This window comes from Malania oleifera, chromosome 2 (genome assembly GCF_029873635.1).
Source record: "Malania oleifera isolate guangnan ecotype guangnan chromosome 2, ASM2987363v1, whole genome shotgun sequence".
In the NCBI taxonomy this organism is placed as follows: domain Eukaryota; kingdom Viridiplantae; phylum Streptophyta; class Magnoliopsida; order Santalales; family Ximeniaceae; genus Malania; species Malania oleifera.
In genome coordinates, this window is record NC_080418.1 from 124,871,664 (window position 1) to 124,892,076 (window position 20,413).

General features: G+C 33.0%; 1 protein-coding gene across 2 annotated transcripts; it reads left to right on the forward strand.

Moving 5' to 3' along the window:
- Nucleotides 1-1,940: 1,940 nt before the first annotated feature.
- Nucleotides 1,941-18,812, forward strand: LOC131149485 (dihydroneopterin aldolase 1-like). Of its 2 annotated transcripts, XM_058099945.1 has the most exons (4): nt 1,947-2,266; nt 2,359-2,401; nt 17,544-17,761; nt 18,358-18,812. In XM_058099945.1, exons 3-4 carry the CDS (start codon nt 17,556-17,558, stop codon nt 18,560-18,562), a joined length of 411 nt encoding a protein of 136 aa, XP_057955928.1. In that variant the 5' UTR covers nt 1,947-2,266; nt 2,359-2,401; nt 17,544-17,555; the 3' UTR covers nt 18,563-18,812. The 2 variants fall into 2 exon arrangements, with proteins under 2 accessions (XP_057955927.1, XP_057955928.1); XM_058099944.1 differs by lacking the exon at nt 2,359-2,401 and having other exon boundaries at nt 1,941-2,266.
- Nucleotides 18,813-20,413: the final 1,601 nt, after the last annotated feature.

Below are 20,413 nucleotides of genomic sequence, written 5' to 3' on the forward strand. Positions count from 1 at the left end.
CTAATTTTGAGATGGTGTCCCGAAACTATAAATTGAAAATATGTTCCGGTTAAGTTAAAGAGATTCGCCCCACGAACTTCGTGACGGTTCCCGATCGTCAATCTGGGCTATAACAAAGCCAAAATCGAAGAGAGAGAGAGAGAGAGAGAGAGAGAGAGAATCGTAGGTTTAGAGAGAGAGTGAGAGGAGAGAGAAAATGACATTGAAAATTAGGGTTTACATATTTATAGGCCAGCGTTCGTCAACAAGTTCAAGTAATCCGTCGACGAACCCATAAAGGCACTTCGTCAATAAGGAGGCTAGTTCATCAACGAATCTGAAATTTTCCTGAAATCCCCAAACTCTCGGTATCTTCTCATGTACGAGACACATATACTTCGTCGACGAGTTCTATAGGGATATTCGTTGACGAAAACCCTAGATTCGTCAACGAATCCTTGCCATTTCCCACTTTTAAGATTTCTTTTCCTTTTTCTCTCCTTTATTATTATTATTTTTCATGAATAAATTTTCTAGGTCTCTACGCTTGGGTCAACGTCAGCATTTATTAAAGTGCTGACGGTGTCATTACTGTCTACCTACGATCTTTTTCGGCGGCATTGGCAGCTTTTGCCATCCTCCCATTAAATTTTTATTATTCATATATATCCTATTACAAAAAGAAAAAAAAATTTTGGCCCTTCTCCTCCAACTTTAATGGACATGGATGAGCTTAAGTTAGAGTCTTAGGTATTGTCAACATTTATTAAAGCACTAGCGGTGTCACTACTGTCTGCCTAAGATTTTTTCGACAACATTGGACTCTTGCAACGTTGCCAGCTTGGGTCGAAAAAAGGGGAGAATGCCTGTTTGCTTGGCAAGGGAGGAAGGGTTGCTCTCTTCTCCTTGTGGACTCAGGTGGGGATGCTAATAACGGATCATCGAGTGTCAATACGTGTCTCAACGCGTATTAGAGCTGCTGGAAGTGGGTGAATATTCAGCATCTTCAAATCCCCACTGTGGTGACTGCGGTGCTAACATTGATCATTTAATTTTAATTTAAAAGTGTATAAACTGAATGATTTAATTCAAAAAAAAATTATTTCTTGATATTAAAATTTGTGGCAATAGGTTGCTAAAACAACCCAAGATCATAAAATTTGATTTTTAGTTTCTTGACAAATTGTTGAAAACCAACAATAGAAATAGAAAACTCACAATAAAAATAAATACATTTTTATAATATGTTTTTTCATTGTAGAAAAATAGAAATAGAAAACAAAAAGCAAGAACAGTTCTAAATAGATGCTAACGGGTTGCTTGACATCATTGTAAAAAATTAGACAATCAAAAACTAGAAATGAAAACCAAAAATCAAAAAAAAAAAAAACAGAACTTAAAAGCTTGAAACCAGCGATTAACATTTATAAAACTAATACAAATTAAAATTTTAATTAAAATGCTCATTTTCATCTTTAAATCAAATAATATTATAAAATATGATTAAAATAATAAATTTACAAATAATGCACATTAAAAAAATTGCTACAACAAAAATAATACTTATTATAAATGTTTTACTTAATTGTTCTATTTTCAAAATTTACTTTACAATAATAAATTTATTGGACATGAAAATTGGAAAATAGTAAAAGTATTTTATAATTGACTTTATTATTATTTTTTAAAAATTTATCTATATTTTTAAAATTATATTTAAATTCATATGATCATTTAATTTAACTTTAATTTAAAAGTGTATCAATTGAATAATTTAATCCAAAAATACAATTTCTGAATATTAAAAATTTTTAAAACTATTCACCAAAATAATTGGAAATCATAAAATTTGATTTTCAATTTTTTAATAAATAGTTAAAAACATAATATAAATAAATATATTTTTATAATTTTTTTTTTACTATAAAAAAATAAAAATAAAAACAGTAACCATACCAAACACCAGCATCTTCTTTCATTAAAATATAGCCAAACAGAGGCTACCAGTTTCGCCTACAGCTCCCCCCCTCTCCCTCTCTCTCTCTAGTCTCTGTACGCTTTCCCTTTCTCCTTTCAGCTTCTCTTTGCGGAGACGAGCTTCTGGGAAATCTGGTTGGAAGCAGTGCGATTGGAATGGAATGAACGAATAAAAAATAACAGTATAACAGAATTCCTAACAATATTGTCCAGCTCAGCTTCTTCTAACAATATTTACGACGTTCTCCCGGCGGTGGTTTCTTCAGTTCTGTGGCGTCTGGGTGCTGCAAGTCGTGTGTTTGATTTTCAGGTGAAATTTGGAATTGTGGCTTAATTCTGGGAAATACTTTCATTCTGAGATTCAGTCTACTTCTATTTTTACATTAGGATTTTTATTTTCAGATCTCTGTTAAGGAGTGTGCTTTGGGTTCTTCAGCTTAGCAGTGTATTTTCTTTCAATCTGGAGATGTTTCTGATTCTTTCTCTGCTTATCTCTGTAATTTGAGCATGCAATGCATGTTTTTAGTAGGTTTTGATTGCAAGATTTTTATCTTATTTATCTATTTGCAATTATCTTTGTTTCTGATACTAAGCTACAGGTATGAACATGGTTTTGTTTCTGATATTAGCAGTTGTATTTGTTTCTGACATTAAACCTACAGGTGTGTCTACTACAGTCTATCTGTTTACAGAGTGTTGTTTTTCAAAACACCTTTTAGGTCTTATAATCTAGATTTTGTTTTAACCAGTGGATCATTAACTGAGTCAATAGCTTTTCTGTATTTATTCTTCAGCCTGTTAAAAATTTTCAAACCAAAGAAATTAAAGATTACAAAACAAATTTCATTGCAGAGCCCTTCAGAACTTCTAGATTACAATGAATGGAATTTTTTCAAGAATGAATTTGTCACCATGCTGTCAACACCCAATACTTCTGTGTAGCCCAATGAAAATCCAACTGCAAACACCCAAAACTTCTGGATGCAAAACAAAGGTGTCGCTTGTGGGGATCGAATTAATATTTGACTTAGTTTATGAATTTCGCATATATTAACTAAATATGTTCAATACAAATATTATATTACAGCTACTGCACCTCGTAAACAACATAGCTATTATTGAGGTATTTAGCTTATAATACATTAGCTCAAATACTTGCATTATTATGTCTACTACATAGAGAGAAATCAAGTAAACAGAGTTTTGTTCCTTCGAAAAAAGAAAACCAGAGTGCGAACAAAAGTCACTTAGCTGGATTAAACTTCCTCATATATCTTTATAAAATAAGGATCCTCTTGATACAATTCCTTGAGCCTATCCAAACACAAAGCTTTAGCCTCCATAGTTGATAATATAAGATAGCATCGGCTTAAAGCACCAGCCACCTTGTTTTGTACACCTGATTTGCACGTCACAATAAAGGAGTATCTCTGCAAAAATGCTGCCCATTTTCCAGGATGACAATTTAGATGCTTCTGCCATTCAAATGTTTCAAAAGTCTTGTGGTCAGAATACAACACCAACTCCTGTTGGCACCAATATAAGGCTGCCTGTATGATGGCATGAAATTCCACATCATAAGTGGTATAATTCAATCTCGATCCATAAACTTCTCATGAAAGAATTCTTCTGGTTCCCTTCTGGGCTAAGGACGCCTCGAGTCCAATCCTTGAAGCATCACAATGCGGCTCGAACAAACTATCAAATTTTGGCGGAGCGTACACGTGCTTCTAGTAGCTTCTGTTTATTATTTGGAAACTTTCTTCAAGTTCAATAGTACTCTTTAATGATCCTTGCTTCGTGCAATCAGTTATTGGTGCAAGTGTGCAACTATATAGCTAAATCTCATTTTAACAACATCCATAGAATGAATTCAATCTGTGAAAACTATGATCTTGGTGAATTTGTAGGGGTTGGTCAAACAACAATGGCTTGTTTCTTGGAGCGATCTACTCAAATTCTTTGTGAAGAGGCTTCATATTCTAAGGACGTGAGTCAATCTATCATAAAGTTGCATTTTCCAAAATAAATAATTTTGCATCCTTTAGTGTGGATAAAATGAAGAGATTTCAGCTGGACAATCCAAATTGCATAACTAGCCATTCCTATAAGCCTTCACAAGTTTTAAAAGTTGTCTGCCACTCTTTACTGGGACGAATCCTAGTCTGATGGTAATCACTTTTCAAATCCAGCTTTGAGAACACATTAGATCTGCAATCCAGCATGTCTTTTGATCGAGGAATCAGATATCTGTATTCTGCACATGTACCCATACTCTCTTGTACACAGCCGTCTTCTAACAACTCAATAACTTGTTTATTAAGCTTATCATGCTCCGTAGGGATCATTCTACGGTGGGGCTTATTTGGTAAACATGCTCCCTAGGTATCATTCAAAGTTTATAAAAATTTACACATTTAAATTTATGCTTCAAAGCGTATGTTCACAACAGTGGACCAAAGTTCATGCTTGTTGGAAGATTGTTGAGCCTCTGCTGCCACAACAATTAACAGTCTCAGGATAGTCAAAGAAAACCTTTTTGTTTTGTCTTTTTGTCATTTTTTTTTTTCCTTGTCTATTATGTTGGGGGGTTAAATGTTCTCTTATTTTTCAATCCATTGTTTGGTATATGGGAATGGAATAAAAGAAGAATGAAATACAACAAAATAACAAAACCAAGCCTTAGTCCCACTAAGTGGGGTCAGTTATATGAATCTTTTTCCGCCAATTTATGCGATCATGGACCATTTCTTTTGATAGATTCAAGGATATTAAATCCTTACTCACTATCTCCTCCCAAGTTATTTTAGGTCTACCCCTACCCCTTCTACTACCCCCCATAGTAACTAAGTCACTCTTCCTCACAGGTGCACTATAAGGCCTACGTTGCAAGTATCCATACCATGGTTCGAAATCGCGGTAGCGGGTAACGTGGCGTAACGGTCGCGGGACGCAGGAGACGCGGGTGTTACGTAACGGGAAGCGGGCATAACGACTGTGAATTTTTTTCACGCATGCACAACCATGCCAAAATCAAAAAATAAGCATGAAATCCATTAATGCATGATTTTTAATGAATTTTCACAACCTTCATTCAACCTACAAATGCTTTTTAATAGGCATTATGATTTTTATATTAATTTTAGTGCGCTGCTTACAAAAAAGGCATATTTTTGTAAAGTTTGCATTAGTTTAATGGCTAAAAAAGATATAGAAATGTAATTAAAATGAAGAATCAATTGATTAAAGACATAAAGTTACTTAAAATGAGTCAATAGACCCAATAATTTATATAACAATACAATAATTTATATTACAATTTACCATTTAAAAAAATAAATATGGAATTGTAAATCTTATAATTTAATTATTTAAATGGTAGTGTACTTGAGTCACTTGAGACTTGACTAATTATGTAGAAATTAGGATTTATTATAAATTTTAGATCTAATATTAAATTATTAATAGTCAAGCTATTTAAAAAAATAATTATGTAGAGTATTAATTAATAATTTTTTACTAAATCTGTACTCTAACTTTCTAAGTAACTTTATAAATTTTATGTTTTAATAATTTTATACTAATTTTTTTATTTTAATTAATAAATTCTACTTATATAATCATTTATAAATTTGCATACTAATTAAATAATAAATATAAACTGAAATTATAAAATAAACTAAATTATTAATTTAGAATAAATTGGTAATTTACAATTACATTAACCAATGAAGTAAAAGAATTGAAGAAACACACCCACTCCCGAGTCCCCACCGAAGCTGCGAGAGAGCTGCAACCTGCAAGCCCCCAAAATTTGGCGAAATCGAAGGCTTCAAAACTTTTTTTTGGAGCTACGACTGCGAGCCTGCGAATGGAGGCGACCTGCAGAGCACAGCTCCTTCAAGGAACAAATCGAAGATTGGAAGCTGATTTTTGGGTTCTTACACTGGACAAAGGAGACGAACTGACGAAGAGGGAAAAATCGAAACACCTTCAAGGGAAAAATCAAACACCTTCAAGACAAACTGCCATTCAGCTGACCTGCGATGGCTGTGAACTGCGAAGAACATCTTCAAGGCAAAAATTGAAGCTGATTTTGGGGATTTTGAAGCTTCAGATCAGTAGATTGAAGTTGTACGAAAGAGACGAAGAGTGAAAGAGGGAACAACACAACAAATCGAAGCTTCGAAGCTGCTTTCGTTTCTTTGGAGGCTTCAAATGAGGAGATCTAAGCTAGATGATGGAGAGAAACACACAAAATGGAACAGATTTGAGGAGGTAAGGAAGGTACGCAGTAGTGTAAGGGGCTGTCGGTTGTAACGTGTCGTAACGGACGTTACGGGTCGTAACGTTTGTGTAACGGCCGTTATAGGCCATTACGGTTCTGTAACGGCCGTTACGCATGTGAATTTTTTGCTCACCGCTAATGCGGGCTGTAACGGTATCAGAGAGATGATTTTCCATTACGTAACGGCCATTACGCTACGCAACGGCCGTTATTTAATACCATGATCCATACCATCTGAGTCGTCCCCATGGTTCGAAATCGCAGTCGCGGGTAATGTCGCGAAACGGTCGCAGGTGTCGCGGGTCGCTGGAGACGCGGGTGTTACGTAACAGGAAGCGGGCGTAACGGTCGTGAATTTTTTTCACACATGCACAACCATGCCAAAATTAAAAAATAAGCATGAAATCCATTAATATATGATTTTTAATGAATTTTGAAGGCTTTCATTCAACCTACAAATGCTTTTTAATAGGCATTATGATTTTTATATTAATTTTAGTGCGCTGTTTACAAAAAAAAGCATATTTTTTTATAGTTTACATTACTTTAATGAGTAAAAAGATGTAGAAATGTAAGAATTAATTAATTAAAGTCATAAACTTACTAAAAATGAATCAATACTCAATAGACTTAATACTCAATATACACATTACACATACATGAATTTAAAAAGTGATTAATATCAAATATCAATAAATAGTTGAAAATACATGAATACAATATTACAAATTTATAACACAACACATGTCACCACCAAAAAGAATGATGTGGAGGGTCTTCATAATTTGCATCTGTATCTTGAGATTGGGATGGGAAATTATCTCCCCATCCTTGTGGAAATACATAGTTGAATGAACCCAAGTTTGCGTCATTTTGTTGTTGCTCTTGAAAATGTACTGGTGATGAAAATTCTCCTGAATAATGTCTATAAGTTGGGGTAGGGGCTGGCTCTGGGCAGTGTGTAGAAGAAGACTCACTAGATCTTGAGATTCCTAATCCACTGGGATAAAAATGTGAGTCACGAGATGCATAATGTGGATATGCTGGATGAGATCCATATGATTGTGATGATGAACCATCTAAACCAAAGTCGTCAAAACTACGAACCACACCATATGAATCTTCAGTAGAATCGCTAGGGTCACCACGAGCACTCCTTCTCCTGGGTTGTGAAGATTGGTTCCCTGGAGGAATATCCAAGTCATAATTTTCAGGTATGTCATGTAGTCTACAAGGATCAGAAGGATATATATCCCTTCCAAATGATGTCCCTGTATCATATCCATAATTATATTCTACACCGCCGCTTCCACCACCACCACTGCCACCCCCCCCAACCCCAGCTCCAGCACCACTATTACCATCATCATCACTTGGTGGGCTCAAACCAAGATTGTCATCACTTTGTGTACGTTTAGGGCTTGAACTTGAATCATCATGCGCATTTATTGGTGGTTGATCACCTCCTTCTGTAGTACCACCAACCTCTTCATTTAATCAATTTGAATTGTCCTGACCGTCTAGTAGTGGTGTCTCTCTCTCCTCTAACCATTGACTTAAAGGATCATCTTCTTTGAAAATGTAGTCCAAATTGATAGGATTGAAACCCTCTTCAATTTCTCGTTGGCTTCTTCTCATTGTACATCTTAACTTTAATCTCATGTTGCAATGTACGAAAACAAGTTTTTGTAGTCTCATGTACTTTAATCTATTTCTTGTTTTTGTATGGATGAGCCTAAAGGTGCTCCAATTACGCTCACAGTTCGAAGCTGATGTGGTCTGACTAAGAACTCTAATTGCTATTCTTTGGAGCTCAGGAGCACACAAGCCATAATGAATCCACCATTCAGCTGCATGAATAATTAAAAAGAGTTTTATGTTAGTATAGCGTATTTCAAAAGTCAAATTTGAACACAAAGAGAGAAAATAGAGTCATTCTCCATTATTTAGCTATATAGCTATATTTACCAGGATTTGTTTGTTTCACTGCCCTTTGAGCCAACGGGGTTCCAAAAGTCTCCTGCCTATCTCGATATAGCAACAACTAAAAAAGGATGATTGTGAAATATAATTAATTAATTAGATGTATTAATAATTATTCTTGAAAGTATTACAGAATACTAGAACAATTCATTATTCAATTTAATGGAACCAATACTTACTTGATTAATAGCCCGAATTTGAGTATCTATATCGGGTACCAACTTGGTTATCACTTTTTTAACTCCATCCATGACTTCTCTAGCAACTTCAGGAGAGGGTGGGGCACCATAAAGAAATTGTGGGTTCAAAAAATACCCTACAATTAAATTTAGAAACATATTAATCAATAATTTTCTAATGCAACTATGCATACTTTAAAAGTTAAAATAATAAGAAATTGTATTTGATTTACACTTACCAGCAGCGTGCAAATCTTGGTGCAACTGAAAACTCCACCGGTTGTCAATAATTTTCCAATAGTCTTTGTAAAACCGGCAATCTTTTTGAATGGCCAACTTTGCCTTATCAATTGCCTCGTATATGAAGCCCGTGGTTGGTTTTTCATCACCATCAACCAATTTAAGAACTTTCACCAAGGGTTCTTGCACTTTAATTATATCAGAGGCCTTTTGCCAAAATTCTTTGCCTAAGATAATTTTCTTTGAATCATATGCTGGGCCTGATTTTGCCATTCCAAACTTTGAGTTTTTCCAAGCATCAGATGTAAACATTTCCCTTAGTGCTTGTTTATGCCTGACAATAGTCTCCAAAGCAATGAAATTTGTGACAAATCGAGTGATGGCAGGGCGAAGTAACTCTCTATTTTTTGTGAATTTCTTCATGAAATTCACTGTCCATGTGTGGTTGTAAATAAATGAGGTTATTGTTCTTGCATCTTCTAAGACCTTTTTCACGTTACTTTTCTTACCAATATCTTCAAGAATAAGGTCTATGCAATGAGCTGCACATGCGGTCCAATAGAGATTGGGCCTCTTCTGCATTAATAATTTTCCTCCTGCCTTCATTGCAGTTTCATTATCAGTCACTACTTGGACAACATTCTTCTCTCCAATTTCTTCAACCACCTCGTCCATTAATCTGAAATGAAATTATAGATTCAATAATTACTACTATTTAATTAAAAACATGCAAGTTCATAATACTATTTGCATATACAATTAAAATTAGAAAATTACCTGAAATAATATTCAGCTGTTTTGCTTGGCACATCAAAGGCATCAACTGATTTATGAAACACGGTGCCTCTATCGCAATAAACTAAAAAGTTTATAATGTGTTTTCTAGTTGGTCCTGACCAACCATCACACATAAGTGTTACACCTCTCTCCTTCCAAATTCCAGTAAAAGAAGCTATATAATTTTTCATTTCTTGATACTCTTGCTCCAAATAAATTTCTGATATCTGATAGGGTGATGGACCCTTCACCCCCTTTCCAACCTCTGCAACAATATCAAGCATAGGCTGCATAAATGAAGAGTCAGCTACATTCGCTGGAATCCGATTATAAATTAGGAATTTTCCAACCGCTTTTCCTAATTTACTTCTTAAACCTTTCAGTAACTTTGTGTTGATTTTTGGTTGTTTCGCACTCTTGCTTCTTTCTAAAATAGGATCCATTGCCTTTAGTCTAGCTTCAGGGGCATCAGGATTGATTCATTTTCGTCCACTACCTCCAGCTTCTCGACCACTATAAGATCGAGCTCCTGCTCTATTGAAACCACTGGTAGCACCACTCCCAGAGCCACCTCCCTCTTCATAAATATTACCCCTTCCAGTTGTTCTTGCTCGAAATCTTTGTCTCTCTTCCCATTGTTGTTGTGATCGTATGCTTTCTTGTCGAGCAAATCTCATACTTTCTTCTTCCAAGTCTTCTGCATCGCTCAAATTCTCAAAATCTCCTCTAATTTGGGCTTCTGCTTTTTCTTGCCTTTTTTGTTTATCTCTTTTCTTCTCAGCATACTGTTGTAGATGTTTCATCATTTGTTCTCTTACTTGTGTGGTCACATTTGAGCATCCAGCTACTTGACCCTTTTTATGTGCCAAATGTTGTTTCAAGCGTATAATGCCCCCTTTGATTATCTTCCTACATAACTTACACATAATAACATGTCTATTATTGTCCACCGCAGTACCAAAATGTCATCCAATATCCTCACTAGGTAAGTTTTCATTTCCTCTATCACGTGACATATTGATAGACTTAATTTGATGATCTCTACACAAAACATAAAGAAAATACAAAGTTACAACCTTCCTACAATGACAGGAATACTATAATTAGTAATTTAGTAAATATTAAATAATAAGTACTAAATAGTCTTAATTTTAAATACTTATTACGTAAAAATAAAGTATAATATTTGATTAAAAATAATAAGTAATGTTTATTATTTTTATATTTAAATAAACAAAATTATAAAATATTAGATATTTTATTACAAAAAAAATATATTCCTTTATCTTTAAAAAGATATTTTCATTATTTTTTATAACTTGATTTTATTTTCATTTATAACTATAAGAAATTAACATTGTAATTTTAAAGGTGAAAAAGATTTTTGCTTTACTTTCATATACATCACAACATCACAAATAGAGATCCATACATTACAAATTGACTATTTAATTTTTTAAGCATTTTCTCAGTATATGGATTAAAATTAAATTTTTCTACAAATTCTAGTAGTAATTAGTAAAAATCAGATTTATTAATGTATTAACTATTAGGTTAATTTTTTTTTTATTAAGTCATCAATTTTTACTTTATTTGATAACTAAAAACAAAAAATAGATGTAAACATTTATTTTACCTAATTTTAAATTTAAGGTCAAAATGATGTTTTAAAACTTAAAAAATATTAAAAAACAGGGTCACCCTACTCAAGAAATGGCAAGTAGATACACATGTAACATAAAATGGGTGATAGATGTTATTTAATTTTTTTTTCTTTTATAATATGAATATTATTTAATATTTTTTCAATTAGATGGGAGTGAATATGATATCTTCTTTATCAAAATGACCACTTTGTCCTGCTGACATAAATAGTATGTTAGCCAATTGGTGCCAAGAATTAATTTTATTTCTATAAGTTTGGCAAATCCTAAGACTAAATATTATAATAATTGTGCAGAGTATTCCTTGGAATTCTTTAAGAATGGTGAAAAATAGAGCTCAATTAAGCCTAGATAATATAAAATGCCATCACATGGATGTCTTGTGTAGATACATTATTTTAATGCTTTGTTTAGATGGTGAATGCAGTAGTGGATATTCAAATATTATTATAAAAAAGGCTTCAATTATTATTGGTAAATATTAATTATTTACTAACCTTAAAAAATATTAATTATATACTATTAATAATTGCTTGCTATGTCATGGAATTAATTTTCATAATTATCTTTCAAAAAATATAATACAATTAAAATATTTATAAATTAAGAAAATTTTATTTTACATAATTATTAAGGATTTCTAATTTTTTAAAATATAATACAATTAAAATATTTATAAATTAAGAAAATTTTATTTTACATAATTATTAATGATTTCTAATTTTTTACTCTATTAAATTTTTTTTTTTTAATTCAATTAACAAACCTATTTTACAACAAAATATAATTTAAAAAAAAATAACATAATGATAAGTGCTGTGGGTGTTCAGTGTTGACTGTTGAGTGTTAGAGTGTCTCATACGCTAGGGCTGGGAGTCCAGTCAGACCGAGAGAGGGGAGGGATTCGAGGGAACTCGGAGGAGCCTCAAAGGAGCGAAGGCTGCGAAACACAAAGCAGCGATGACTCCAAGCTCCGAAGCTGAAATCAAGAGGCTGGTTGGTGGCGACTGCGACGACTGGCGGGGGAAGGCGCCGACAAGCTATCGGCGACTCGCAGGGGGTGGCGGAGCTGCTGCAGACCTGTCGCCGGTGACTCGCCAAGCTGCTGCAACTGCAAGTCTGCAATTCCTGAGTCCTGGAAGGCTGCGAAGTGCGAAGATGAGTAGATCTGCTTGGTGTGCTCACTCTCAGGCTTCGAAGCCTTCTTATTGCTTCGGCCAACACATTTTTAAGGTCAGTTTGTAACTTTCCATTTTACCCTTTGAATGGCAGATGGGTGTGGGGACTAGGGAGAGGAGGAAAGCAGCGCTGCTGCCTGTTGCCTGCAGCAGAAAGCCTTCAGCGAATCTGTGACCTGTTGGCCATGTAACGGTCCGTAACGAACCGTTACGACGTGTAACGTTGGGGTATCGGCCGTTACGTGCCGTTACGGCCGTGAATTTTTTCCAAACCGCATTATCGGCCCGTATCAGTTTCGGGGCCTCCGATTTCCGTTACGTATCGGCCGTTACGCTATGTAACGGCCGTTATTTAAAACCATGGTCGTCCCTCCCTTATCTTATCTTCTATAGGAGCTACACCTAACTTACCACGAATATGTTCATTCCTTAATTTATCTTTCAATGTTATACCACTTATCCATTTAAGCACTCTCATCTTGGCAACCCTTACTTTTTGAATATTATATTTCTTCGTCGCCTAACATTCTGATCCATATAGCATACTGGTCTTATAACTACCCTATAAAACTTCCCTTTCAATTTTAAGGGTATTTTACGATCACATAGCTCACTTGAAGCACTTCTCCATTTTACCCAACCTACTTTAACTCTATGCATTACATCATCTTCAATTTCTCCTTCAGCTTGCATAATAAATCCGAAGTATCGAAATCTACAAGTGTTATTCATTTCTTCATCATCAAGTTTAACTTTATCTCCAATATTCCTCCTATCATTACTAAAATTACATTTCATATATTCTGTTTTATTTCTACTTATCCTAAAGCCTCTAGATTCCAAAGTTTCTCTCCATAATTCTAACTCAGCCTCTACTCCATCCCTAGTTTCGTCAATTAATATAATATCATCTGCAAACAACGTACACCATGGAACCTCCTTTTAAATACTCTTAGTCAATTGGTCCATCATTAAAGCAAAAAGATAAGGACTCAAAGCAAATCCTTGATGTACACCTATGGTAATTGGAAATTCTCTAGTTTCTCCATTTATAGTCCTTACACTAGTCATTACTCCATCGTACATATCCTTAATCACATCGGTGTACCTACAACATACACCCTTTTTTTCTAAAACCCACCGTAGAACTTCCCTAGGTATCCTATCATATGCTTTCTCAAGGTCAATAAATATCATATGCAAGTCCCTCTTCTTTTCCCTAAACTTTTCCATTAATCTTCTTAAAAGATGAATAGCTTCTATTTCATTAATTTTCTTAAAAGAAGAATGAAGTGAATATATATATATATATATATATATATATATATATATATATATATTAAATTATAAAAAGAAATTCTATTTCATTCCTTCTCATTAAATCATTAATTCTTAATTTCAAAAGGTTCATGATAAAATGTTTGATGTCTTGCTCAACTCCCTGTGTTTGTGCATAGGCAGTGTGTGGCTGGGTAGAACATTTACTTTGTCTAATTTTTTCTTTTAAATTCTACATGTGTATTACAAATGAATGCTTTATTAATATTTTTTTCTTTAGTTAAATGTCGTCTTTAAAAGAGTTAATTTCTTTTAAAAAAATTATTAGTTTTGTACATTTTAATGTATTTTTAAAAAATTGATGAGTATTCCATTTCCTTATTAATTTTTTATACCAAACATGAGAATGGAACAGAGAATGGGAATGCTCATTCCATTCTAGTGTGATTCTATGTTTGTCACCAAATATTGGAATGTGAATGGTCATTCCATTCCACTCCCCATTCCATTCTCCAATCTATTCCATTCTTATCCCATTCCATTCCTGCATACTAAACATAGCAGGAACGGAATGAAATGAAATGGAATGTGTATTCCAATATTTTTATTCCATTCCCATGTTTGGAGAGGCTTATAGAAGTAAGAGTGTCCATTCTCCTAGAATGCCCATTCCAACTTGAAGTGGGAATAAGGATTCCTTCCAAATGTAGGAAGAATGATCATTCACCCCAAAGTGGGAATCAATCCTAGCTCTCCCACTTATCAACTTGCTCAACTCTCCCCCAACTTCTCAATTTTTCTTGACTCTTTCGGCTCTCTCCTGCTGTAAATCAATGGAGTCTTTTCACAAGTTGAAACAACAATTGAGGGAGGAACAAGAGGAATGCCAAATCAGCAATAAGGAAAAATACACAAGAGGACTAGATGGTGGAACTAAAAGGGAGATTATATAGTAAAATTCAAAGATAAAATGATAATAGAGTATGATTGGACAGTAGAGGTAAGATAGATGCAAATACTATTTGGAATAAAATGGCTAATTCTATCATGAGGATAGAGAAAGGGGTTTTAGGTGAGTCCAAAGGAAAATACTTGGATAGTAAAGAAAGTTGGTGATGGGATCAAAAAGTCCAAAAATCCGTTAATACAAAAAGAAACGAGTATAAAATATGGCAAAATTGTAGAAGTATGAAAAATCTTGAAAAATATAAAGAAGCGAGAAAAAATGCAAAAAAAATACTATTAATGAAGCTAAACATAGAGCTTATGATGCTTTATATACTAAACTAGATACAAAAGAAGGAGAAAAAGACATTTATAAACTTCTAGAGTTAGAGAAAGAAAATGTAAAGATATAGGTGATATAAAATGTATAAGGGATGAGAATGATAATGTTTTAATAGAGAAAAAGACATAAAAGAGAGGTGGTAAAGATACTCTGATAAGTTGTTTAATGAAAACTAAAATGAAAGATTAAACTTGGGAGTGGCAAATGAGGAGAAGACTAAAAATAGAAGATTTATTTGCAAAATTAGAGTTCTTGAAGTTAAGATAACATTAAAAAAATGAAAAGTGGAAAATCTATAGGACTAGATAAAATACCTCTTGAAGTTTGGAAATGTTTAGGGGATAAAGGAAATATTTGGTTAACTAATCTATTCAACACTATTATAAAAACTAAGAAAATGTCAAAAGAATGGAGGAAAAGTATGTTAGTACCTTTATACAAAAACAAAGGTGATATTCAAAATAGTAATAACTATCATGGAATTAAGATTATGAGTCGTACAATGAAATTATGAGAACGGGTAATTGAACATAGAATAAGACTAGAAACAAAGATTTCAAAAAATTAATTTGGTTTTATGCTTGGAAGATATAACAATAGAAGCTATTTATATTTTAAGAAGTTTAATAGAAAAGTTTAGAGAAAAGAAGAAGGATTTGCATATGGTCTTTATTGACCTAGAGAAAACATATGATAGAGTACCTAGGGAAGTTCTTTGGTGGATCTTAGAAAAAAAGGATGTTTGCAATAGATATATTGAGGTCATTAAGGATATTTATGATAGAGTAGTGACTAGCGTTTGAATTGTAGGAGGGGAATCTAGAGATTTTTCAATCATAATAGGTGTACATCAAGGTTCTACTTTGAATCCTTATCTTTTTACTTAAGTAATTGATGAACTTACTAGGAATATCCAAAATGAAATCCCTCAGTGTATGTTGTTTTTTTGATGATTTCATGTTGATTGATGATAATAGGAGCATAGTGGAATATAAGCTAGAACTTTAAAGAACCATATTAGAGTTAAATGTTTAGGATAAGTAGGAATAAAACAGAATATATGAAATGTAATTTCAGTAATATAAGGAGTAGCAATGGAGAGAAGATTAAACTTGATAATTAAATAATTAATAGCACTAATAGATTTAGATATCTTGGTTCTATTATGCAAGCTTAAGGGAAAATTGAAGAAGATGTAGTACATAAAATTAAAACAAGTTGGGTAAAATGGAGAAGTGCGTCAGGTGTGTTGTGTGATCGTAGAATACTCTTAAAATTAAAAGGAAGATTTTATAAGACGATTATAATGCCAGCTATGTTTTATGGTTCAAAATGTTGGGCAACTAAAGAACAACATGCACAAAAATTAAAAGCTGCTAAAATATGAATGTTAAGGTGGATGAGTGGTTTAACATTAAAAGATAAAGTAAGGAACGAATATACACAATAATTTAGGTATAACACCAGTTAAAAACAAGATTAAGGAGGGGCGGTTTAAATGGTTTGGGCATTTGAAACACAGACCCAGTAGAGCACTTGTGAGGAGTGTGTTATTGTTTCTGGCATGAAAAGGGGTAGGGTTAAGCCTAAAAATAACTTGGAATGAGGTAGTGAAAAAGGGTTTAATAGTCCTTTATTTAATAGAGAAAAATGCTCTCGATCGGGTGAATTGGCAGAAAAGGATTCGTGTAATCGGCCCCACCTTGTGGGACCTAAGGCTTCTTGTTGTTGTTGTTGTTGTTGTTGTTTAGTGTGTCTCATCTAGTGCTTGTTTGGTCACCCTTCACTCTTTTGTGGTGTTGGCATTTATCTTCCAGATTTTTTACTATTTTTATAGCATGTTAGAATCTCAACTCTCAAGCTTACTATAAAAGTTACACTGAGAATATCTTCATGCTTAGGAACATGGATTATCCAGTCCACGTAAGAATGAAACTGTTTTTCAATTTCTAGGAATTTCATCATTATTTTAGGCTAAAATTGGATGTGTTTCTTCCCCTGTAATGGAAAATGAGTACTTTATTATGCTGCCTGGCTTCATGGACTTCAACAATTTTCAGAGTGCAAAATGGGGAAGTTCCTGTTGGGACCTCTTACTGGGGTTATCATAGTATGCAGCAGCCAAAGAATCTTGATTTTTCCTTTAATGATTGAGCATTATCTTTTTGAGAGTGGAACTTTGTTTTGCTTTTTCTCTTTTCTTGTTTAGATCAAGGGTGCTCAGCAATTAGCTATCTCTGTTTTTATTAAAACTGGTATTAGTTTTGTCTACTTCAAGGAGGAAATTTCCCATAAAATACATGGATCCAAAGTTTAAAACCATCTTCTTCTAGATGGGGTGTCAATTTGGTAATTTTATATTATTCACCGCCATGGAAACATATGCTATTGCACTTGTGTATGGGTTGGTGTTTTGATATGATTTTTTTTTTTGAATTAGTATGGATTTAGATGAACAAATAGCTGTGCAGGTTTTAGATACTGAATCCCCCACTGGTTGTTGATTTTGGTTCATTAGACTCTTGGTGTCATCTACAATTGCCACCTTCTGACTCTGTTGGTGATACAATCTTCTATTTTATCATATAATGAGCATCTGCAGTACCTGAAAGCATTAACTTGTCATCTGTCTTCCTTTTGATAGTTTAATACTCAAATGCCTTTTTTTTTTCTCTTTTTTTTTTCTTCTGGGCTATGATGTGTAACTAACAGAAATAAGTGACTATGGCTACGGTTATGGATGATGAATTTGTGAAGGGTGACAAACTTATTTTGAGAGGACTGAAGTTCCATGGGTTTCATGGAGTGAAGCCTGAAGAAAGGACATTAGGCCAGAAGTTCTTGGTGGATGTCGATGCCTGGTTAGATCTTCATGAGGCTGGTAAATCAGATTGCTTGTCCGACACCATCAGCTATACTGAGATATACCGGTAAGCAATGGGTTGAGTATTTCTTATTGCACTTGTAATTTTCAAAATAAGATGGTGCAGGCTATGGAAATACATTCTATTTTTAGTATTACATTAAAAAATGAGAATTAGCTTTTAAGTAGTTTATTGCTGTGATTCAATTGGCTGCCAACAATGCATGTTATGTGGAAATCACTGGTTGTATTTTTATTTTATTTTTTTTTGACAAAGATATTTATTATAAGAGTGAAGAATGTACGAAAGAAAAAGACTTCACTGGTTGTAATCATTTCAATCGTGATTAGTCTATCAATATCCCTCAGTACTCCTTTCAACTACCTCCCTAATAAGTCTCTTCTACACATTGCTATTATATACCTATCTGGCTATCTGCAATGTTGGTGTTTGTCTCTCATAAAATCTGTATAGATGTGCACATAGCAAGTTTTTCCTGTTTTATCCTTTTCATTTTTTGGGTTTATAGCAAGATTGGCAGGCACTGGTGAATTTATAACTCATTATAATCTATTTTTCTACATGATGCATTTTTACACCTTGCCTGATCATACCTACATTGACGGTTTTCTTTTTCCTCTCCTTTCCACGGTGAATGGCAGCATAGTCAAAGAAATTGTCGAAGGAGAACCTCAAAATCTCCTGGAGTCTGTTGCTCACCGCATTGCATCAACCACATTGACCAAGTTTCCTACGATATCTGGGGTACGTGTGAAGGTAGGGAAGCCCCATGTCGCAGTTCATGGCCAGCTTGACTACTTGGGGGTGGAGATCCTCAGAACTAGAAAAATAGGTGAACAAAACTGAGTTCATGTAAGCAGTTTGTTCCGTTTAAGCATTTTTCTGGTTTGCTATTCTGCAGCAGGCAAACATGTCTTCATTTATGGGTCAAATGTACACTTCCAAATGAATGGTTTGTATCAAATGGACTTATGTTTTCTTCTTGCTTCTCTCTCCTTCTTTTTTTTTTTTTTATATTAATCCAAGTTCTATACACTAATACAATCAGATGTAAATTTTCTTTATTTTTAATGCTCATTTTGCTCTGAAGCAGTCACACAGGTTCTGTAAACAATGAGCTCTTTATTTTTGTTTAATTTTTGAATGGTAAGTGGCTCAACTTTGAAGTTAGGTGAGGTGTGAAGATTTGCATCCCTTTTTAGTGAGACTAATGCAAAAGGTTAATGAGGCATTGCCTCCATGTTACAATGTTTTATCACTCCTAACAAAGTTTCGCTACATTTGGGAGCATAGATTTCGAACCTTAAATTTAAATTTAGATAATTTTTAATATAATTTTATATTACATCTTATTCAAATTCAACCTAAACCTAAATTCAAAATTTCTCTAAATATAAGATTAATATTTTTATGAATGTATTCTAAAGTTTGTTTATAAATTGGAATTTGATGTGAGAGGGATCTTAAATATTTTTAAGATAAAGAATTCTAACAAAAGAAATGAGTACTTCATTCTAACATTTTCCCATTAAGTTTTAATGGAATTATAGTCAAGAAGATTTGATCAAATTTTTCAATTCAAAACTAAATTTTGCCCTTGCTGCTTTGTGCAATTGAACATTATTGTCTTGTGGTATTGTCACTGATCATTATTATATTTAAAATAATAAATTACTAATAAAAATCAGAGTAATATTAAGATTATTATGTTATATCAATCTAATATAATCGTTAAAATTTAGAAATTGTCTTGCTTCCAAATATTTCAATTTATTGGATTTAGTGTTGAAACTTCTTAACTTATGATTGTTGAAAGTTATAGAAACTGGGCATAATTATATACATATTATTAATAAGTTTTTTTACTGAAAAATAAAATTATTTTTTGTAACAACATTGTTTATAAACATCACAAGAGCATAATAGTCATTTTACAGACATGTCCATCACAATTCTTGTATTCAACTAGTTGTTCTAATTGTTAAGAAATTTAGAAAAATTTTGTGGTTTTAAGACTTTGAGTAAGTCATTTTCTTTGATATGGCATTTGCCACAAGTTAGAAGAATTTGCTACAAGAAAATAACACAAATAACTTTTAGGTAAAACAAAACTACCAAAATTTGCATAAAGTAAATTTGAAGATATTTTTACAGAACTTCTCTAGAAATAGCGTATTAAATTATAAAATAATTTTGGGATTACTAATAATAGTCTTTCAACCAAATACCACTAAAAAGAATTATTAATTATACCTCTTTAAATTATCACAATTGTCACTTAAATTTTAATATAAGGTCTTAATTAATTTTGCACACACTCATGCCAAGTGGTTAAATATACAAATATAAATATAAGAATATTTATAAATATAGGAATATTTATATTTTTTTATTGTGTTGGGCTTAATTTGCTTTCATATTCAATTTTAATTAGTGTAAATGAAAATATCTTACAAACTTATTCCAATTCTTTTGAAACTTCCAATGTGGTACAAAGGTTTATGAAGACCTCTCCCCCTCTCCTTTATATTATAATATAAACAAACTTCTACCATCCCCCACTTAAATTGTAATATAATTTTAAGTCAAATACTTATAGACTCATGCTTAACAGTATTTTTCTATTAACAGTATTTTTTTTTATTATACATCTCATTAGTAAAAATATTTCAAAATTATAATGAAATCATCAGCCTA

What these genes read in the sequence shown, in the direction of transcription:
- LOC131149485 (XM_058099944.1), top strand. Translation starts at nt 17,556, where the DNA reads ATGGCTACGGTTATGGATGATGAATTTGTGAAGGGTGACAAACTTATT. An exon ending in AGCTATACTGAGATATACCG is followed by an intron (nt 17,762 to 18,357) that starts GTAAGCAATGGG and finishes GGTGAATGGCAG; the next exon opens with CATAGTCAAAGAAATTGTCG.